This window comes from Camarhynchus parvulus, chromosome 5 (assembly GCF_901933205.1).
Source record: "Camarhynchus parvulus chromosome 5, STF_HiC, whole genome shotgun sequence".
NCBI lineage: Eukaryota > Metazoa > Chordata > Aves > Passeriformes > Thraupidae > Camarhynchus > Camarhynchus parvulus.
The window spans coordinates 22,940,374-22,962,536 of record NC_044575.1 but is presented as its reverse complement, the minus strand read 5'-3'; the positions used below and the strand labels follow the sequence as shown (position 1 = coordinate 22,962,536).

General features: G+C 39.6%; 1 protein-coding gene across 1 annotated transcript in view; it reads left to right on the top strand.

Moving 5' to 3' along the window:
* Window positions 1-22,163, top strand: part of C5H11orf49 (chromosome 5 C11orf49 homolog) — a 79,345-nt gene that overhangs the window by 8,220 nt on the left and 48,962 nt on the right. The window contains exons 2-3 of the mRNA XM_030948894.1: window positions 1,002-1,104; window positions 16,734-16,864. Of these exons, the coding sequence (XP_030804754.1) occupies window positions 1,002-1,104; window positions 16,734-16,864 (234 nt within the window). The remainder of the gene's footprint in view (window positions 1-1,001; window positions 1,105-16,733; window positions 16,865-22,163) is intronic.

Below are 22,163 nucleotides of genomic sequence, written 5' to 3'. Positions count from 1 at the left end.
GGACACGACACTACTTGCAAAGGTACAGTAGGATACGTGTTTAGGATGGAGGTGTGTGGTTTGGGAACAGGGTTTGTGTGCTTTCCAGGTTAGGAATGATTTTCCTGGGTTCGTTGTAACTTGTCTTCTGATTGTTGAACTTGTAGACTTGGAAAGTCTACTGCTTGCTGGCTGGCGCATCACCTCACATTCGGCTCTTTGTTGCTCTAGCTTGGTTTCTAGCCAAAAACATCAAAGGGACTCAGTGGTAAATCTGTGCTGCTTCCTCCCTGGCAAATGCTTGTTTTGTACAGTCTGCCCCCTGTAGAAGCAGCAAAACAGTTTGTGTTGCACCAAACTGTCTTTACTCAGGAGTCTTATAAGTGAGTGTCGTTCTGTGGTGAGGTATTGGCAGATCCACCATTTCTGAAATTCTCCTGTGTTTGGCCTAGGCAGTTATTTGAGACTGGCTGTTGAGCAATATAAATCTCTCTTGGCATTCAGACCTGTTCCCCACCTGCCACATCACCAATGCTTGTTTGGAAACAGATGTACTTTTATTTGCACCTTCAGGAGGAAACCTTTACAAAACAACCTTAAAGCTACTTGGCTTTGGTATAGAGGGGAGAGTAAAGAACACCTAAAACTCTGCAGCAGCCCCATCAAAACAGCATTGACAATCTGTGTAGGAAAGATGGCTCAGAACAGAGATCAGGAACTCCTCTGGAGTAAGTGTTTTCCAGTGAAGCTGCCTCACAACTCCTTATCTTCCTTCAATACCAAAATCTCAGGGGATTCTAAAAAAGGGTCAGTGCTGTTAACGACTAACTGTGTAGCCAGGAAGGAAAGCAGGATTTAGGTGATGAATTTTGCTATCTATTTCTGGGAGAAAGAAACCTCCACTCTGTAATTGAGGAAGCAGATGCTTGATGTCTTGTGTAAGGCACACAGCTGGGCTTGTCTGGCTCTGGGAAGGCCCCTTATATTCTAACTTCTGTCTCTTACTGTTTTTTTATTTGCAGCTCAGCGACATGTCCTCACGTACATGGAGGATGCAGTGAGTCAGCTGCTGGAGAACAGAGAGGATGTTAGTCAGTATGGCATTGCCAGGTTCTTCACTGAATAGTAAGTACATCAGGATGCTGCCAATAGGGCCAGCCTGAGGAGGGCTTTTGGAAACGGACGGAATACGTGGAGAATGGAACTGGACATGTGCTGGTTATGTTGTGAATGTTGGATTTCACTGGGTTAGTCAAGGGCTGCCTGAGCGTGTTTTGGAAATGGAGTCAGTTTTGTACAGTTCAGTTCCTCTTCTATTACAAACATTTGTGTAAAGCAGTCACTCTGGGGAACAGTGATTTTAAAAACATGGAAAACCAAATTCTGCTTCTCTTGGTCAGGACTGTTAGTATCAAACTGCTTGAGAAATACTGAAGCAAACTGTTTCACAGACTGCTGCTGGTTTCAGCAGCACTCATTCTTCCTTTTCTTGAGTATGAGTTTGGATTGTCTGTCTCCTTGTGTGATAGTTGTTCTATTAAATGCTTTAATAAGGTGTCTCTTCTTCCCTTAAAACCTGGGTACTTAAGTACTGGACATGAGCACTGTCTCTTCTTACTAATTTGCAAGAAAATTATTGAGGGAAAAACTATGTGCTTTCTGTTCAGAGAAAGTAATACTGACATTAGTCAGCTGAGCAAGTAGTTGGAAAACAAGAGCTTAACAAAGATAAAGAGCAGGATTACAATCACCTCCACCCAGCAACAGGATTTCTTTACTGGAGTTGAAGGCAAGGTGGCTTTGAAATACCCTGCTGAAATTGTCATTGAGGAATCTCTGCAGATTAGCTTGCATCTAATTTCAAATTGACTCTTTTGTGCCTTTTCTAAACTTCTGATCATATATACTTCAAAAATTAAATGGTGAGCAAGAGGTCGTTCACACAGTGAAACTGTTCAAAATGCTCTGTAGTATTTCTTCATCTTGATGTGATAACCATTTTCTTTTCACTTCCTGTTCCACTTCTACCTTTAAAAGAATAAGTAGTGGTTCAAAACCATTATAATGAACAAAACCATCACCATAGAGCAAAACCCTCAGACTGACTTAGGTGGTGGAGATCTTGTTTTTCCATTTATTTTCAGAGATACAATTTTTACAATGTTTTCTTGTTCACAGTGAGTGTCTTGTGGAGTTTCTGATTTCATTAAAGGATTATAGAATTATATGTATATATAATATAATTATGTATTATATATTATAATATTATCTATTATATATCTAGGAATATAGGATTATATATTTCCTGTAGGAAAAGGATTCCTTTTCATTCATTCTGTAATATAGAACTAGTAGTTCTCCTTTTTTTTTTCTTTTCTAAAATATCTGGAGTTCAGCAGATGAAACTGTGTCCCCATACCAAAGCACAAACAAGCTTGGTAATTTTGAGAGCTGTGAAGATTTGAAATGTGGGATTCTTAATTTAAAGTGGAGAATAAATGATAGCCAATATGGGTGTAGAATGTGAAGTTTCATATTATGAAAATGTCATATGTTCTGGCTCCCAGGGCTTAGTGGTGAGCCCTCACTGCCCAGAAGAGTTCTGTTCATCCACTCAACATTTGTTCCTCCTGTGCTTTGAAGGCTACACTTCTTTCCCAGGCAAATAAACTTGATCTTCAGTCTCAGCATCTTCAAGCTCAAAGATAACTTGTGGGATTCGAGAAGTTTTGTGGGCACTGTCCCAGTGTGTTCCATAATCCATGTTTTTCTGAAGGAGAGGATTGGAATGGACATATTTTGAAGTATTCTGCAGATTTGAGATGAAGGGACTTGGTATTAGGATGTCCAGTTTTTAAAATTGTCTTTTCCCTATTTGTGCTGACTTAAAATTAGAGACCAAGCCCAGGTTTAGAAAGCTAGTGGGCAGTTTGGCAGGCCCAAACAAGTAACTTTAAAAAAAAGTGTTTATTAAAAGAATGACTTCTGTAACTTTTCAGAAGTTGAAATTAATCTGTCAAGGACAGGTATTAGATATTTTCCAAATGCCTTTCAGAGGGCATACTTCTCGATGTAGTGGTATTCCACGGACCTCTCTCCTGGATTCACTGCTGAAGAGCAACCTGATTGCATTTCCATCATGCATTGCAATGGCCCACTTTACCATGTCAGTTCAAGTCTTTGAGCCAGTTACAACAACTTGTTTTTTTTTGGTAATTAAGAAAACTTTGGGACTTAGCATACCTGGGTGAAATTTCAGAATTGAAAATTATGCAGTCATTTAGTTCTGTATGGATGAAGCAGTAAGTGTTTTGCTGGCAATGAGTATTTCAGTTTTTTCTAAGAAATGGAATTGGGTATGTATTTCACTGCTCTCCACCATCTAGCACTGTGATTGCTGATTGCAGAGGACTAACCTTGATCTCTACAGTTTTCCTTCCAGAATAGTTTGTCTTCAAGGATAGTTTTTTTCTCCCACCTTATTCCAGTGTTCATTTGTCCCAATCATGTGGACATCTGCTTTCAATCTTGGGAGTACCTTGAGGCTTCCCTCATCTGGCTCGCTTCTGACCCTTACAGGAACAGGGATCAATCACCCCTCTGCCAATTAATCCACATCTTTTAGTTAAACAAGTAAAATTATGCCTCTCTTAGGACTAATCTTGACTTTATAGATATGCTGAAATGCTACTGGTATTTGTTCATTACAAGCTTGAGAAATCTCAGCTCTGCTCTTGAATCTTCATGAAATGCAGACTCTTGAAAATCCTCTGTGTAATTACACACTAATGCTGCTTTGCTTCTTCCAGCCTGATGTCTGTGCCAACATATCTTAAAGGAACATGTTACCCCTATACATTATTTATCATCCTGTCTTCTTGATCTTTCCTATACTGAAGAAAAACAGGGTGCTCTTTCTAATGCATTTGATCATGCAGAGGGAATGTGCATAGCATCCCACTTTGTTTTCTGGGCTCTTAAGAGTCTGTGTGTCTTTTTTTTCATTTCAGCTTAAAGAACCAGCAAGAAAAAAAATAATTAAGAAACTTCCGACTAGTATGTTGTGTTTTACTTTTCTTGTAGGCTAACCCTTTGCTTGAAACTTTTTCTTTCACCATGCAGGTAGATGTGCTGCTCTTTTCAAGACTCTTTGGAAAGCTCAGAAATAATAACCAGTTGTAACTTACCTTGGTTAGGAAACTTTTTTCCATAAATTTGTTCGTTTGATAAATCAAACACAAGTGAATTGGAGACAAGGAAATGGACTTTTTTTTTTTGAGTCTATATTCTTGTCACAAAACACTTCTCCTTTTCTTTTGTTTCTGGTGAAATATGTCCTGACCACCTGCTAGCTGGAGCATGACTGAGAAAAAACTCTTGCTTTTAGCTTGCGGATGTAGCACTGCTTCCACTGGACTCTGCAAACTGATGGCTGAGATCCTCTTTTCCTGTAAAGAGTATTGCTGCTGGTTCTGACTTGAATGCCCCTGCTGGATCTTATGTGACAGTTTAACAGTATTTATCTGAGGAGGTATCTGTGCTGTGTGTGACAGGGTTGAGGGTCAGATACAGCTTTTAGATCTGTTGTGTGCCTGGCAATTCAAAATACCAGCTCAGCACTGTGTAGAGCCCTGTTTTACAGGAAGGAACATTTGCTTTGTTACTAGTAACAAGATTGACAGTGCTATATAGTTTGGGATCCTTGGGAAGGAAGATGTTATCATGGTGAGAAGTATCAACTTCTAGCAATGAAAGTACTTCATTTTCTCTTGCTGTCTGGATTGGCTGGAATGATTTGTTCAACTCTTTCCTTAGGGACAAATGTGATACTGCTCCTTTGGCTTTCTCTGGCAATAGACACAGGCTTTGGTATCGGACAAACCTTTGGCTTGTTCAGTCTTTTATTGCTGTACAACATAACAGAAATAAATCTGTAGAGTAAAGAATTTCCTTCTCTTTAAAAATGTCTCAATACCCTTGGGGGAGGAGGGCAGGGGGGAAGGGCCCGGAACAAGACAGATGGGATGCCCATGAGAACTAAGCCACTCACTGAAGGCGACCTTAATTGGCAACTGGAAATAAGCTGAATTATCTGATTATGAAAAGGAGAGATTCTTAGAGCTAGCTTAGAGCCATCAATTTTCTTTTTTCTTTGCATCTGTGTATGTAGGCCTTATCACCGTCATCATCTTGCTGTCATCTGCTCTGCATCTTTCCCCTTTTCAGAGTAACTTGTTTTGTCTTGTTTGCAAGGATAGTGTAAGCTCTTCAAGACAGAATTGATATTGTACTGCATGTACTTTACAGCACCTAGCATTGTAGACTGTCGACTCTGTACTTTGTACAATTACAATACAAACAGCAAAAACAGTAGTGAGAAGGTCCTTAGGGCTTTGACGAGTTGTGCCAGATTCCCTTTCTGAGAGATGACGCCATTCATTAGAATTTCTCAGTACAACTGTCTGGGAGAGGGGCATTGGCTGTTGGGGTTTTTTAGTGTTAGTTCTTTGTGTTTTGGGCAAATCAGTAGTATTTGTGAGATCTTAATGCTTTTAGGATATTACCTAAAATATTGATATTCTCTCTGATATAATCTTCTGAGCAATTGCAAAAAACCCCACAACATTTCATGTATTCTTCAAATACTGTCCTGATTCCTACATGTCTTCTGCTATGGAGAGAAAAAGATAAAATGATGCCACTCAATGCAAGGCTGCACAGAGCCATGTGATCAGTATCAAGCTGCTGCTGTCAATGACCTAGCTGTGCAGCAGCCCTTTGGGCTGAAAATCTCAGCTGGGATAATGTGCTTGATGGTTCCTGACAGGCTTTTACTTGGGATTCCTTGAGCCCTAGGGCACTGTGTACGACTGCTGTCTGCCTCTCCTTTGCTCTTCAGTTATCAGTGGAGAGAGAGTGAATATATGAACTCAGACACAGCACTTGTGCCAGAAGCTCTGAGGAGGTTTTGCAGTTAATATGTATAAGTTGCTGTGAAAGAAACATTTTGAAAGTGTCTCTCCACAGACTACAGTGGATTTGCAGGACTGAATTTGTTGATAAATCTTTCTGGGGAACCTACAGTAATTGCATATTTCTCCACTAAGAGTGTTGCTAATGGATACAAAGCCTTTCTGTTAGTCCCTTTGTTGCCTTCCAGTCTCACCTCTACAGAGAAGCATTGTCAGAAGGGCAAACTCTCTTTCTTGTAATTGAATTTCTCCAGCCCACCTTAGAAATGGGATTTCAATACCTCCTGCCCACTGTGCATGGGGTATGTATTTTGTATGAGTGCTATGGAAGATCTGGGGGTTGTGGATAACTCTATATGACATTTAAATTATGTGAATTTTGTCTGGAACCTGTGTATCTGTCACTCTGTTTTTATTATAGAATTGCTTTATGGCAGAAACAGCATTGGGATTTGGATATGACAGCCAGGATCTATGAACTCCTGATTTTCCCAGAGTCGTTTCTCTGTAACAAACATTGCAACAAGTCCTAACCTGACAAATATGCTGATTGGGATAACTGCTGTTGAGTAAACAGCTGGAAAAATGCATACATTAATCTCAATAACACAATTCCCACTGTAGTTTGTACATGTTGCCAATATATTAGAAAATGTAGTATTGTCTTACCTTATTCTTGAGAATCTTACAGATGAGTGGATATTCAGATGTGTCCCCTGCAAAGAAATACAAGGGGGATAAAAAGGTAAAAAATCTTTTTGGTAAACAGGGTTATCTTGGAACAATCGTAGCAAAGCAGTAACAGAATTGCGCTTAAAAGAAAGTATTTACCAGTGATGCTCTATATAGTAATATACTCCACATAAGAAACTTCTCATACTGTTTGGTGACAAAAGAATCTGCAGGATTTGCCAAAGCACATGAATGTTAATACTTGATATCAGCATCTTGTCAGCACAGGTTAGTTATCCATGATGTCTGCGCTTACATGCTGACTTGACCTGCACTGTGCTCTTGCTCTTTAAAGAGAGGTAATTACAGTTTCCATGTGCAGTGTGATCAGATTATGATGCTCCTAGTGTAGATTCACAGAAGTAGCAGTGCAGTCTTTGCCAACTTCTTTCCTATTCCTTCACATCATGGAAATTAGATATTTACTTGTGGTCTTTTTCAGAATAGCTGCAGCAAGAGTTGGCTGACTGCTTTATGGAGACCTTATGTAATTGGGTATATTTTATTTTTTCTTACAGCCTTGAAGGTTGAAACGCAACACATGTGCCGTGAAATTGAGCTTCCTTTAGATTAAAGCCAACTGCATGCAGGTGGTGTGGATAGCTAATAAAACTGGAAAGAAATTTCCCAAAAGCCAGAGTCCAGGAATGTGGCAAATGGTACAAGCATCAAGACAATATATATGAGTTAACTTTGTGCCTTTTCTCTGTGCTAGAGTTGAATGTACTATTTTCTCTCTAGCTTTAGGTTTTGACTCTAGTAAAACTCTTGTTTATGCTTCCAATTTTTTTACTGCTTTTTGTCATACTTGCTGTTATTACTAGTACAAATTTAGAGAAGTGTATGATCCCAGCTGGGAGTTAAAATCAGGCTTTTGTGACTTCAAACGTATGTATTTATACAGACTGAGGGATGGACAGGTTAAGAGCAGTCCTGCCAAGAAGGCCTTGGGGGTACTGGTGGATGAAAGGCTGGACAGGAGCTGACAGTGTGCATTCCTGGGACATCACAGAGTCTTCTGTTTAGTTTTACTTTCTCCATCAGTCTGCTATTTTTTTTATTTTATAGCTGTGATATTGGCTGGTTCCTGCCCTGTTCTTGCATTTCTTATCATGCATCTCTGTTGTGGTTTTGTTTCTATCCTTGCAGAAGTGAAAAGGCCCTCAAGTCAGAATTGAGGAGCTCTGGAAATCTTATATTGTCCATCTTCCACTGAGAAAAGGTCTGTAGATTGTCGTGATGCAAATTAGATATTCAATGCTGATATAACTGTTCAACAAGCAACTTTCCCCATCGTTCTGGAAAATTGCTCAGTTGTGCTTGCTGAGTCACTGTTGAAATATATAGGAAAAGATGAGAAACATAAATAGTGATATATCCACCATAGATGTAGTGGAGCTACTTAGTCTTTTGCATATGATCTGCAATGTGTAAATAAAGCAGTAATCTCACCTCATGCTTGAAAGATTGGATTTCCTGCAGTTTCTCTAATTGTTTTGAAGGAAACTGTTTTAGTAATGTAAAAGTGGGAACTGGAATTCAGTAGAAATGCACACAAGAATAGCAGCTTTGGAAAAACATAGCAGCATAGCAAGTTTGTTACATGGTGTTTTTTCCCATATTGTATGTAGGGGTTTAAAAATTATTCTTAAGAATGAAAGGCATAACTTTATCATTTTCTGTTAGTAATATTTCCTTTTTAACATACTATTTCCTCCAATAAAGCTTTTGATGTCTTCAGCACTAAGAGTACCACTGTTGGATACATGGTAACTTCATGAATAGCAGTACCTCTCTCTGTGGTACTAACTCACGCGGTTTGGTTCTTGCTTTAATGAAGCACTTTGGCATGGGTCTGGGCTACTTCATGTATATAGGAGATCAGTTTTAGAGTTCTTGGCTTACATCTGTCTAAACCTATAAGGCTTCCTATTAAATTGGAATCAAGTTGTGTAAGTTTAAGGAACACTTTTTATTTCTTCCCAGAAATACCTTTAAGGAAAGATGGATCAGAATTGAAGTTGGGGTTTGGTTTTCTGTTGCTGGTTTGGGGTTTTTCCCAGTTTTGTGTTGTTGGAAGGACTTTTGTGTTTGTTCTTAGGCTGCAAAATGTTGAGGAATCACAGAAAACCTTGAGGAACATTTCTAACTGCTGTGCTAAGAGGATGTGTTCCCTTGTGGACAAGACCAACAAATGGAAATTTTTTCCTAAATTAGGTATGCCAAACTGTAAAAATCAGCGAATGTTTGCAGCAATGGGATCTGATAAGATCCCATAATAAGATTCCTTATCCTTTACAGGATAAAATCCCTTGACTATGTCTGCATCTCCATTAATATCAAACACCAAAAATCTTGTAAGCCTGAAAAATGCATTTTTGAAATGTGGTTTATCTTTCTTTTCTGTAAAAGCAACACTAAACAATAGCAAGAAAAGCAAGAAGTCTAGTTTCTAGAAATCTGCATGTCTTCAGAGACCCTGAGATTTTCTGTGCAGTGGTATGTTGAAACCATACAGATCCCAGAATACATTAGCTTTAGTGAGTTGCAATAACCACGTCCTGCAAATGTAATATTATTGTGTATCTTCAAGTGAATTAAACAAACTGTAGCTGGTCAACACTGTAGCCAAGAAGTTGTAGTGAGCACAAAGTGGTTTAGCTAAGCAATGTCCAAATGCAGAGTTAGCATTAATGTCAAATGATGTAACTTCATCTATATTAGGGAATTTTGGCAAGGTTCATTTGTTGCCATGATGAAAATATTGGAAGCTGCTCAGTCTTTGATGTGCTATAGTGCTTGTCAAGGCAACTGAATTGGATGACAGAGTACCAGTTGTAAATTTCTTCCTCTGAAATTCTCCAGTCAAATGGAAGGTTGAAATGAGCAAATAGGGAATCTGTTTGCATGGTACCAGTGTTCAATCTCTTTGGAACGGGTATTCAGTTATATTTCAGTTTTTAGTGTGTCATCACAGCCATAACATGATTGGGCTGCTCCCTTTTAAAATAACTAAAAGTCTAGTTTATTTAATGTGGAACTGTCTTACAACAGGAGAATTCATGCAGAATGGAGCAAGCAGGCCCTTACTTGTACTTATGCTTTGGCCTCAACTTTCTGAAAAGTCAGTTTGCCTTTACATGGCATTTTACTTTGATCTCAGGAGTTCAAGATGGGGTGCAGTTGCTCAATAATTTTCAAATCCATACTCCTACTTTATGCTTTGGTATCAAAATCCATCTCCAGCCGATGTCAATTCCATAGCTACTTTCTGAACTGTTAGACAAGACGAAATCAGAGTACTACCTTGTGTGGCTTGTGTTTTTAATAGTGTTTTTCATCTTTGTGCCATCTTGTCGCCCTTGCCACAGGTTCACGGTATGGTTTCTGTGGTATCTTAAATCTAGTGAATGAATTCCACAACACAACAGGGAGGACAGAAATACTCATTGGTTAATAAAGGAAGCCAAAGAATAGAGATCATGGTGTATGATTATGAAGCTAACAGAGGACTTGCATCTCCCTTACCCTCAGAATATAGAGAGTTATAAAGCAGTTCAGAAGGAATTTTCTTCTTGCCTCAAAATGTCAAATTGGACTACTTTGAACAAATACTAAATAGATTAGCTGGAGAGTTATCAGTTTTCCTTGTGTAGTTTTAATTCTGGATTGGTTTATTATTTATGTATTTAGTTTAGGCTTGGGCAGAAAAAAGCAGGTTTTTTTGAGGGAAGCTGGGTAGCAACTTGCAGTCTTCTCCATAAAAGCTAGTTATAATGGTGTTCATGCAGCCGTTCCTGTGGTATGCAACTTACACAGTTTCCTACTGTAAAAAATAAATCTCTGTTTATACCAGCAAGACCTCTCCAGACTCACTGAAACACCATGTAGTCTGAAATTGCACCTGATCAGACCAAAAGAGCTGGTCATGGGTGATTGATGCTTATCTGTGAAGGCTTCTTTACTTTTCCCTTAAGCACCTTGGAGGGCTTCTGCAGGGCTATTTATGGTCTTTCATTGTATGCCCTTTCCAGTCTTCCTGAATGCTGGGCTTCCCAGCTCATAATTCTAAGAAGCAGCTTTATTTCACAGTATAAAGGGGCCCCAATATGTGGCCTATTATATCCATATCAGCTTGCTTACCCTTTTCAAACAGCTATTATGTTTTAATAGGGCCCTGCCTGGCAGGGGGAGTCCTTAATTCCTGCTATGTAAGAATGGTCAGCTTGAGTTACAGCGAACTGCAGGATGCTGCTCTGATCAAAAGGCCTCTGTTTTTAAAGATTCCCATGTCCCCACCCCTCCCCATTTGCCTTTTAATTTTATTTTTTTTTTACATCCTGGGCTACTAATTCTACACAGTATGGTCATTTTAGCTTGGGATTTGCAAGGCTTGAGGTGTTAAATTACTGACCTAGCATATGAAAAATTAAGGGAGAGGGACTCTAAAAAAAGATAAAGGCTTTCTGGGTAATAACAAGCAAGCACAGCAACTCCTTTAATCCTTTTCTTCTCCAGAATCTGCAAACTGGTCTCAGAGGGTTTGGTTTGCTACAAAGCAACATAAAAAGGCTTGTTCACTGCCTACTCTGTCCTGTGTCACAGGTGCTGTGGTTCATTTCCTTCATCCCAGTACATGGGATAATCTTTGTACCACCTGTATTAAGTCTGCCATGAATACAGAGGTTCTTAGCCTATATCAAGAAGTCTGAAAGCACATAATTAAAATTTGTCATTCCTTTCCCTCTTTCCACATCCTTCAGCTGAAGTAAACTTGAGTGCATGAGACAGAAAGGATCTCAAAAGATCCAGTCTCTGTGTTTGCAGTCTTATATCACCCAATCTTGCCAAAATATTTTTAATGTTAATGATTTCCTATCTGCCTAGTTGTTAAAAAAACCCGATTATTTTCCCTTAAAGCCAGTCATCAGGAATAACTTATAGCATCTGTTTTGTCATAACACATTTCCAAGGAAATGCTTAAAAAGCACTGCTAATTTCGTTAGAGGAAGATGGTGGTTTCCTTGAGGCTGACCTCAGTGTCCCAGGTTCTAAGATCTGTGGAATTTTAAAAAGCACTTGAAACAATGGCTTTGAATTGAGGAATACTCATAGTCCTACATTACTTTCCAAGGAGGATAGCTAAAAAAGCAGTCCAATGATTCATCTGAATATTGCAAATATTGTAGTACACTTAAACCAAGAGGTGAAGAATAAAATGATCTTAAACTACATTCATACAGCAGTAATTTAATTACTGCAACAGTAATTTTTTTTTGTACCCAGTTATGCCTCCAGTTTTAAGTGTTCCCTCTGAGTTCCTTCTAGGCAAGGTAAGCCTCACTTTACTATCTCAGAGCATAGCCTTGGGCTAAGCGTAGTTGGTCATTTGGGGATGCTTTATTGTTGTGGATGAGTTATTTAACAATAGAAATTGCCTGCTTTGTAAAGCCTTTTGTATTTCAGTATTTTCTATTGTTAGAGCTTGTTATTTGTTACACATTGTAGCATAGTCTCTAATCCCAATACTCCTGGTTATCCCTACTTACTGTGCTTTACTTCACACAATGAAGCAGTCTTGGAGCTCTGGGTTCCTTTCAGGTAGAGCTCAACTGGAAGATGTGTTCCTTCTGCAAATAAGCATTCAGTCAATGGGACTAGATTAGAAGTAGTCCAGGGCATGTGTCAAGAAAAAACAAATCCTGGGATGCCCATATGTTGACATTAAATCCTCCACACTGTTTTTCTCTACAGACCTTTCAGTCAGTCTAAACATAGCCTCTGACAGCAACTTTGCATTTGAGACTACCTTATTTTTGCTTGAGACACTCAACTCTGTTTTAATGACTTTGACACTTGTGTAGCTGTCAAGAGGAGGGTGTGGGGGGGTGTGTGTAAGTGATTCACGCTCAAGAAGCCTTCAAAATTTTTTCTTCATCATGCTCATGATAGAAAGTGCAAGCAGTAATGCTGTCAATTAAGGAAAAATGGTCATTGTTCCTTGTTTTCCATTTGGTAGAGGAGGGGTCCTGTGAGCTTGTTCAGCTCTTTGCGTGGTAACCAAAGGTGGCACCTGCTAGGGGGACAGCAGGGTCCTGGCAAGCTCTTCCATCCTTCTTGAGGACTTGGGACTGTGCATTGTGCGTATTTGGCTTTGCCAGAGTTCAGCAGACAGAGGGTAACTGCTGTAATGGGTTTCAATTGAGATGTTACCATAGCATCCTGGGACTTTTACAATCTATTTGGAAGTCCAAAGGTTTGAAAAGAATGCTTGAAAGTTTCTGAACTCTGGCAGGTTGCCGAAAAGTAAATACACAAAAGACAAAGCCTTATGAAAGCTGCTCTGTTCAGAGAAGCAGCACCTGAGTGCTAGGATTCCCAGCACAGCCATTTTTGAGAGCTGGAGCTGTTTTATCACAGTCTCCTCCCAAATCTTTTTTCTTCCCCTCACATGTATGTGAGAATAGCAAGAACAGCCTGGGTGCGCTGCAAGATGCAGCCTTCTCAGCGGTGGTGTTGGAGGAGCCTGTTCTGGGATTTGACTCTGAGGCATGGGAAGGAAAGGAGTGAGAAAGCATCCTGAAGCCCCTACTGTAAGAATTTCTTTAGATATCCTCATCAGCTGAGAACCTTGCTTTATTCTTCTCTTATCTTTCTTCAGGATTTTCTCACAAGTAAATGGAAAAAGCTGTTTTGTTAACAGAGTATCCAGTTGCCTAACAATTCTTTGTGAAATAAGTGCTCACAGTAAACTGGTGTTAACTAATGAACATTCAATTCAATTAGTAGTCTTGGTTTCAGCAAGACAACTAAAATCACATCATTAGTAACTGTTGTTACTCTTCTAATTTTCCTACTCTATTTACTGGTAATGTAGAGGACTGAAGCAATCATTAGGTTTGCAATAGGAGGCTTGGAGACCAGCGCAGTTGTTGAAAGCTTTCTTCTAGACTCTCTTGCAGAATCTCTTGCAGATGGCTGCACTTTAAATGCCTGAAAGAGGAAAAAGAGAAAGTAACCAGAGAAGTGAAAAATTATTTTCCCTGCTTCTGGGTTCCCAAACCCATTTCTAAATGATTGAGGACAAAGTAGTAACTTGTTGAGGTACCCTGGTTTTTTTCCTAAGTCTTTATTCTTCAAATGTGCTGAAAAGCTCTGGCCACTTAACTTTGCTAACAGTATGAGCTGTTCAGTGAGAGGAAGACAGAGGGAAGACAGCAATCCTAAGGGAAGAATCTCAGCAGCTGTCCAACTTGCTGAGACTGATTGAGCTTAATGGTTAAGTTTGTTCCTTTATTGTTGATATCTTGCTTAAGCCATTCCTCTGAGTGCAGCTTATTTAATTTCTGCATTCAAAAGATATTGGAAAAAACATCTGTTTGCATGTATAAAAATCAAGGTAAGGTGTTGGTCATATGCCCTACCTACTGTTGGAATATCTGTAACAACTTTGGGTTGTCATAATTTTTCTTTCTTCTAGAAATGTTTACCTGTAAGATTGCCACATTAATGGTAACTTCATTTCTGGACAGCTGTTAAAGAAAAGATGGCCAAGTTATTTTGGTACTGGCCATCTACCCATGATCTAGGAATTTCAACACAGATAGTTTATTCAAAATATACAGTGTTCCTGTCCCTTGTAGTGATCTTGACCCTGTCTGAGAATAGATTTGTCATTGGGCTGCTTGCTGGATAGCTCCATCATGGGCTGGTTCCTTTGAGCTGAACTTTTACTACTTATAAAAAGGAATGTAAGTAGTAGGGTGTCTGAAATGTAGCATCTTAACTGGGATAAAATTCTGACTCCTTGCAATCTTGAGCTTTTGGGGGAAAATCCTTCCATTGTATAGTTAAACAAAATCCTCCTTTACTCAACTAGCTGGCGGCACTTGGCTGTCAGCACATCCAGGTGTGCTGATGTTCCAGCATATCCACCCACTCTTTTAACTGAGTAAGCAACAAATGATATCATACCCTTCTGCCTGGTAGGTTTAAAGCCATCCCATGCTGAAAATGCAAGTGACTAGAGTTTTTGCTTATTAGAAATAAGGAGTAATATAGTAGGGCTGTCTCCTGTGAATTAATAGTGTGTTAGCTTCGTGTCTGGACCTTTCCATTACAATTGTGCCAGGATCTGCTTCCAAAATTTGCATGTTCTGTAGATGTTCTGAGCAGCGTAATTTGGTGTATTTGATTGTATCATTGTGCCTTCATTTTCTTTCTCTTCCAAAATGTCTCCCTTATGTGTGTTATCTTTCTGGAAACTGCCTTCTTCTGTTACACCAAGTTTCTTCTTTTTCATCTGTATCCTTCTTTTCTCTGTCAGTCTTTCATCAGTGAAACAATGCAGATCAGAAATGAAAGAAGTCATACAGACTGTGGTTTGGGATGAGAAGATCTAAAATTCCATTTCCAGCTTTGTCACAGGCATCTTGTGGGACTTTTTGCAAGTTACTTTACCTTACTCTGAACTTGTTCACTCTAAGGCAGTGAGTGACAGCACTTTGTAATGAATACTCTTTACTTGCAATGATAGTCATGTAATTTTGGCATATTTTGATCCAGCACATGATTTATTTATTTACTTTAATCTCTTGGGACAATGGTTGTGCTTTACTTTGCATGAATAAGGTTTCATATATATGAAATACTGTATGTGTCCATGATATTTACAGGAAGAATATTCCTGATACCAGGATTCAAATGTCATGAGTGCTTCTTAATCATAAGGCAATTGTACTTATTTTATTTACATTTCCTTTTGGGTAGGGGGGCTAGAAACTGTGTTCTGTACTACCTTTCAACACATGACAACAGATTCTGTTTGCTCGCATATGTTTGAGAACCCGGATATTAAAAATGAGAAATGGTGATTGCTTTTGTCAAAACTGAATGGCTTCTCTCCACACACACCCACACTCAGTTGTTACATGACTCAAATTTTGCTCAAGTCTGTGTGGAATAATTCTCTTTCAAATGTGAGACCCTTTTCTGTATTATGAAGGATAAAGTGATTTAAAGTCTTTATATTAAAAGAGGTGATTTAAAATTGCAGACTGAGAGGGTTCACACTGACCACCAGATTTTGTCTGTTTCGGAGATGCTACCTATGGAGAGGATCTGCTGTGATGAAAGTAAACTTGTATCTTTTCATTAATTCTCATCTATGAGGGAGAGTTAAGCTGCTGTCCCAAGTGAATGTTTTAATGACCTCTCTGGAGTGTTTCAAAGCTTTGTCCCACTTGCATGATGCCAAGTGAAATGCACAAAATCTATCTTTGAGGCAACCCTGTCATTATACCTTTTGGTATATAATGTTTGTATTTGCATTTCTTTTGTTCTTGTATGTTGAGCTTTACCATGCCCAAAGGAGAACCTCTTGCACTTCAGAGAAACCTTTGTAAGACAAATGTTTGCTGTAATAAGTTAGCCTCAAGTGCTTACAACTCATATTTTAGAAATTTATACTAAAATACAAAAACATGAGTGTTGAATTGAAGATTCATGATAATGACTAACTACTTTTTTCAAAATGCATTAGTGGAAATTGTTGTTTAGTGGTGTGTCAATCAGCTTTTCATCACAACTGCAGTAAATTTTATCCAATAGTCAATTTTCAGTAACCTAGAAATGATACCTTGAGGCTTCTCTTAAAGAGGATTTTTTTGTGGCTTTAAAGAAAACTGTAATGTAAACAGCAGTGAAGTTCAAAGGTACTAAAAGAAAGGGCATCTTCTGGTCAAATAAACAACAGTTACTCTTGGCAAGCCATTTTCCAATGGATTGTTTTCAAATAAGTGGGTCTTGGACATTCCTTCCTGGGATTCTTTAGAATCAATTTTACTTTCACAAACCTCTAATTCCTATAATTAAATTTCAATGTGTGGTTTTTGCAAATAGTCTTCTCTCTAGAGAACAGATGGGTATAAACTTCGGAGATTTGGTTTCACAAAATGTAATGGCCAGTGGTTTTCTTGCTGCTGTTCTAGTTGTTCCCAGAATATTCATGTTGTTTTAGCTTTCTAACATTCTTGTTTTGACTTTCCACAGTTTTAACAGCGTGCAGCAAGGAACACACATCTTGTTCCGTGAGTTCAGCTTTGTCCAAGCCACCCCTCATAACAGGGCCTCTTTTCTTCGGACCTTCTGGAGGTGTTTCCGAACTGTGGGGAAAAATGGAGGCAAGTATTCCAGCATCTGCTGCTGTCCTGTTACCTTCGCATGAAAATCGCTACCCAGGCTATTCATGCACTATGAATACTGACCCTTCACATTGCATTCTAATATCCTAACATTATTAATGGGGAGAGAGCATAACATTTCCCTGTGGAATGGTTAAAAATGGCTCCCAGAATATAGCACTGTAGAAGCACCTTGTTGCCAGTGCTACTTCTGTAACAGAACAGCATGTCAAGCAACAATAGATCAGAGGGAGGACATTGTGGGCCTGTGCATTGAGATAGACGGGAAAAAAAATGTGCTGGAGGTTGATGGCTGGGACCCAGAGGAGGTTAGAATATTTGATGTGGAGCATGAGGGAAGGGGGGTGCTGAGATTCTCAGCCAGCTGGCCTCCTGAGTGCTTTCATTAGGAGCTGCAGGAGGCTGGGTTCAGTGGTGTGGGGCAGTTAACACTGCCACCTGAGCTGTGCCTGAACAGTCCTGCCATAGCTAGGTGATGCTGCAGAATTCTGATGGCTGTGGAAGAGGGACCACTGAAAACTCTGTGACCTCTTCCCCAAACCTACCCACAAGGAAAAAGCTCCAGTGCCAAAATAAATGCTCAGCACTGTGCTATCATGTCTAGCTATTCTTATATTACACTTGGTATATTAGGTATTACAGAACTGGCCTGAGTTCAAAATAAACTCATGTAACTACATGCAACTAAAATTGTTTTGTTTTACTTTTTAATTTAGTATTTTAAGCAAATACACTAAAAGTTGCTGTACAAATATGAATGTTGGTGGGGTTTTTTTTACTATAAGCCTCATTTTTTTGGCTATTCAGACTAATGTCTTTTGGCAGGAAAGACTAGAACCATCTCTTAAATATAGATAAAACCTTGCCTTCTGGCTAAGCTTTGCAACACTTCTGCTTTTGATGAACAGAGTTTGCCAGACTGTGAATAAACACTTTTTGACATATGCCATCTAGATCTTTGGCAATCACAGTTAAACATGACAAAATCTGTAGTAAGCTGTTGAAGTAACTGACTATGCTATCTATAACACCTTCTTCCCAGTGAGAGGTACTTTATGTTATAAATTTACTTTAGTTCAGGGATAATATTTTAAAGATTTGAGGTAAATTATATGATACTAATTTAACAGTATGCAGTAAGGACCTACCTGTTTTAAGATCAGGTCATAGTCAGGAAAAATAAAATGTAGACTCTTAGACGTATTTCTGTGGGGAAGTTAGAGATAACAGTGAAGAAGTCATCCACCAGAACTGCAGCTGTTTGTGGTAAACTGTATTGAAAATTTGAGAAGAAGCTCTCTGATGCAAAGTATCCAGTGCAGTACTTTCAGTGCAAGTTTTCATCAGGCTTCATTTACCCAGCACCAACCTCAGCCAGATGAAGAGCACCTGGATTTGTTGTAAAGAATGGACAAGTTTTAGCTTCATAGTATCTCCTTTCTCTTTAACTTTTAGTAGTTTTGTGTGAGTATGGAAAAGACCATAGAAGAAAGTGTAATTACCAAGGTACTTTGAAGAGAAAGGGTAATAAGCACAGGAACAAAAGCTCAGCTGGATGTTGCTAAGCTCTGGTTGTGGCCTAAAAGGAGTTCAGTGTGTATTTTTCTAACTTTGAAGTCCACTAGCTTCACTTTTTAGTCTGGGTAAATATTACATGTTTAGCTGTATATTTATACATCTACATACATTTTCTGTTTTACACAAACCAGACACAGAAATGCATCATTTTGGATAAATTACTGTCAATATTTTCATCCACTTAGTCCAATTTCTGTGGTTCTCTAGTCATAATTATAGACTAGAACCTCAATATTTTTCATTTCAGTTTTACTTGCTATGGATTTTTTTTTTGCTATACCTGTGTGTAGAGGAACTCACAACATTCATGGCCACTTAAGAATTAAACTCATTTACTGAGAAGCTGAACCTGTGCAATGTGATGGGTGAAATATCGTCATGACCACACTCAGGCATAGAGTAGACCTAGATGTTTTTTCTTAGCTATGTTTGCATGGGAAACCTATGCTGAAGCAGACGCTTGGGAGGACCTGTGGACCCATGGAGAGAGGAGCCCATGCTGGACCAGCTTTGCTGGCAAGACTTGTGACTCCATGGGGGACTCAAGCTGGTGCAGTGCATTCATGCAGGAGACTGTACTCCGTGGAAGGGACCTACTCTGAGTAGGTTGTGATGAGCTGCAGCCCTTGGAGGAGGGTATTGTGCTGCAGAAGTTTGTGGAGGAGTGTCTGCGGAATGCCATATTGGAGCTGGGGAAGAGAGCAAGGAGATAGAAATGGCAGAGACAATGTGTGACAAACTTCCTGAACTCCCTGTGTCACTTTGGGGAGGGAATGTAGTAAAGAAATCAGGAGTGAGGTTGAACCCAGAAAGAAGAGAGGGCTGAGTGGAAGGTTTAAGATTTGGGTTTATTTCTCACTATCCTACTCTGATTTCATTGGTAATAAATTCAATTTCATTTCCCCAAGTCAAATCAGTTTTGCCTGTGATAGTAACTGGTCAGTGATCTCTCCCTGTCCTACTCTTGCTTCATGAGCATTTAATTATATTTTCTCTTGATTGTCCAGTTGAGAGGGACAGAACAGCTTTGGTGGGCACCTGGTCAGGGTCAAACCACCACAAGGAGGAAAGTTATAGAATCCTGGTAGGAAATTCTTCTTATGGTTATAAACTATGCAACAGAGCATGGAACAAACAACCTGCTGTTTCTGAAATGAGTAGCAATATAGCTTGGGCTAACATTGGAATATTGCTTTTGAGACCTGAACTAGAATTTCTGCATTCAATGCCCTGTGAGGTGTATGAAGTGTTATTCATCAAATGGCCACTTTATGTCAATGGAATTTCTGTGTGCCGAAAAGGATGAAAATATACCCTTTGTTTTCTACAGCACGATTCTTATCTGCCCCAGTTTTCTCTCTGGATTTGTTTCTGAGCAGAGATTGCTCCATTCTTCATCACTGATTTATGTCTGTGAAGAACTATGAAAGCATCTTTTGTCTTCCTTTGTCAGAAGTAGTACATTCACTAACTTCCATGTCTTCTAGGTTGTTCTTGGTTTTATTTATTCCTTTATCATAAAAGTGTTTACTTCTGTTTCCCCCTCTCTCAATTACTTTGCATTTCATTCCAGATTGGAATTTCATGTTTTAGGAGTGGGTGGTGGCTTTTTCTTAATTTTCTCCATCTGTGGAGGGTATCCCTGATAAACGACATAAATACCAACCCTATGAGGATGTAAGTCCACCTAATAAATAACTTACATCAAAGCTTGTACACTGGCTGGAGGGAGGCAGGCGAGAGTATTAAAGATGTAAGATGATGCAATTTTGTGAGCTTATATAAACTCACAAAACCCCCATATTTTTGCTTCTGAGTGTGTAATTGGGATTTTAGAAAAGTAGGCAATATCTCACGAATAAGTTAAGTGATTGCTTAATCTGTCTGGTAGCTGTTCCTCTTTGATGCAGGGAAATTTACTTCTTTGTCTGTCAGTCTTGACCATGCCTTGACTTGGAATGTGCATGTCATTCACCCAAGCAGATGCACCTAGCCATGATCTGAAATGGCCAATAATAGAGAAATCTGTCTGAACACAAGCAGTGCTTAAATGTAACAATCTGTGTGTGTGCAGAACCATGTATACAGTAACTGAAATGCACTAACATTACTGTTTCTCTTGGGAAATTGCTGTAGATGTTACTTTTCTACTTAATTCCTTATCCTTTTGAATTACTGGGAAATAGCTCTTCATGGAGAAATATAGCATATTTTATGTTATTTTTCTGTGATGTTAGCTCTGTTACTTGATAGGTTGCAGTTACCTTGACTGTTTAAAGTCCTTTTGTTTGGAGGCTAGATTTATTATTTCTTTTATCTTTGAATAGTAAGGGAAATTTACTAGCTTCAATAAATGTGATGGTAACACTTCAAAAAGTAAAGAAAAATTTGTTGTTTGGGGGGGATTGTTTGTTTGTTTATTTTTTCTTAAGAGGATTTCTTTTTGGTGATATGCTGATTCCATCTTACAGGATTTTCCAGTAGGTTTAGAAGCTTAGTAAGATGCAGAGTTCTGTTTTCAAGTATGCATAAGCATATCTGGGATTCCGTGCATTGGGAGTGTGATACCAGGACTAGAAGGAAACAGATGAATGTGATCCAGTGTCAAGAAACTGAGGTTTCTTGGTGAAAAATACATCACAGAATTTCTTGTGACAGAATTATAGAATATGCTGAGTTGGAAGGGACCCATCATGATCACTGAATCCAGTTCCTGGCCCTGCACAGGACAACCCCAAGAATCGCACCATGTGCCTGAAAACATTTTTCAGATGCTTCTTGAATTCTGTCAGGCTGCTGCTCTTACCTCTTCCCTGGGGAGCCTGCTCCAGTGCCCAGCCACCCTCTGGGTGAAGAACCCTTTTCCCAATATCCAGCCAAAGTCTCCTCTGACTCAGCTTCATGTCTTCCTCGAGTCTTGTCCCTGGTCACAAGAGAGGACAGATCAGTGCTTGCCCCTCTCCTTCCCCTTGTGAGGATGCTGAAGACTACAATGATGTTTCCCCTTCGTGTCTTCTCCAGGCTGAACAGAGCAAGTGATCTCAGCCCATTCTCATATGACTTTCCCTCCAGACCCTCCACCATCGTTGTAGCCCTTCTTTGAACAATCTATAGTAGTTTAACGCCTTCCTTATATCACGACACCTAAAACTGCCCCCAGCACTCGAGCTGAGGCTGCTCCAGTGCAGAGCAAAGTGGGACAATCCCTTCCTTTGCCCGGCTGGTGCTGCTGGGCCTGATGCTCCCCTGGACAGGGTTGGCCTTCCTGGCTGCCAGGGCACTGCTGACTCATAATCCACTTTCTGTCGACCAGGACCCCTATGTCCCTTTCCTGTGGCACTGCCCTCCAGCCTCTTGTTTCCCAGTCTATCCGCACATCCAGGGTTGCCCCATCCCAGGTGCAGAATCCAGCACTTGCCCTTGTTAAATTTCATGTGGTTGGTGAATGCCCAGACCTCCAATTTGTTGGGGTCTCTCTGCAGGGCCTTTCTGCCCTTGAGAAAAGGGCTTTGCCCAGTTTAGTGTCATTGACAAACTTACTTAGTATTCCTTTGAGTCCCACATCTAGGTCATTTATGAAGATGTTGAGAACTGGGAATAAGATGGAGCCCTGTGAAACCCCACTAGTGAGAGGTCACCAGTGAGTTTCTTACCCCATTCACTATAACCCTTTGTGTCCTCCTTTTAACTTGTACCAACG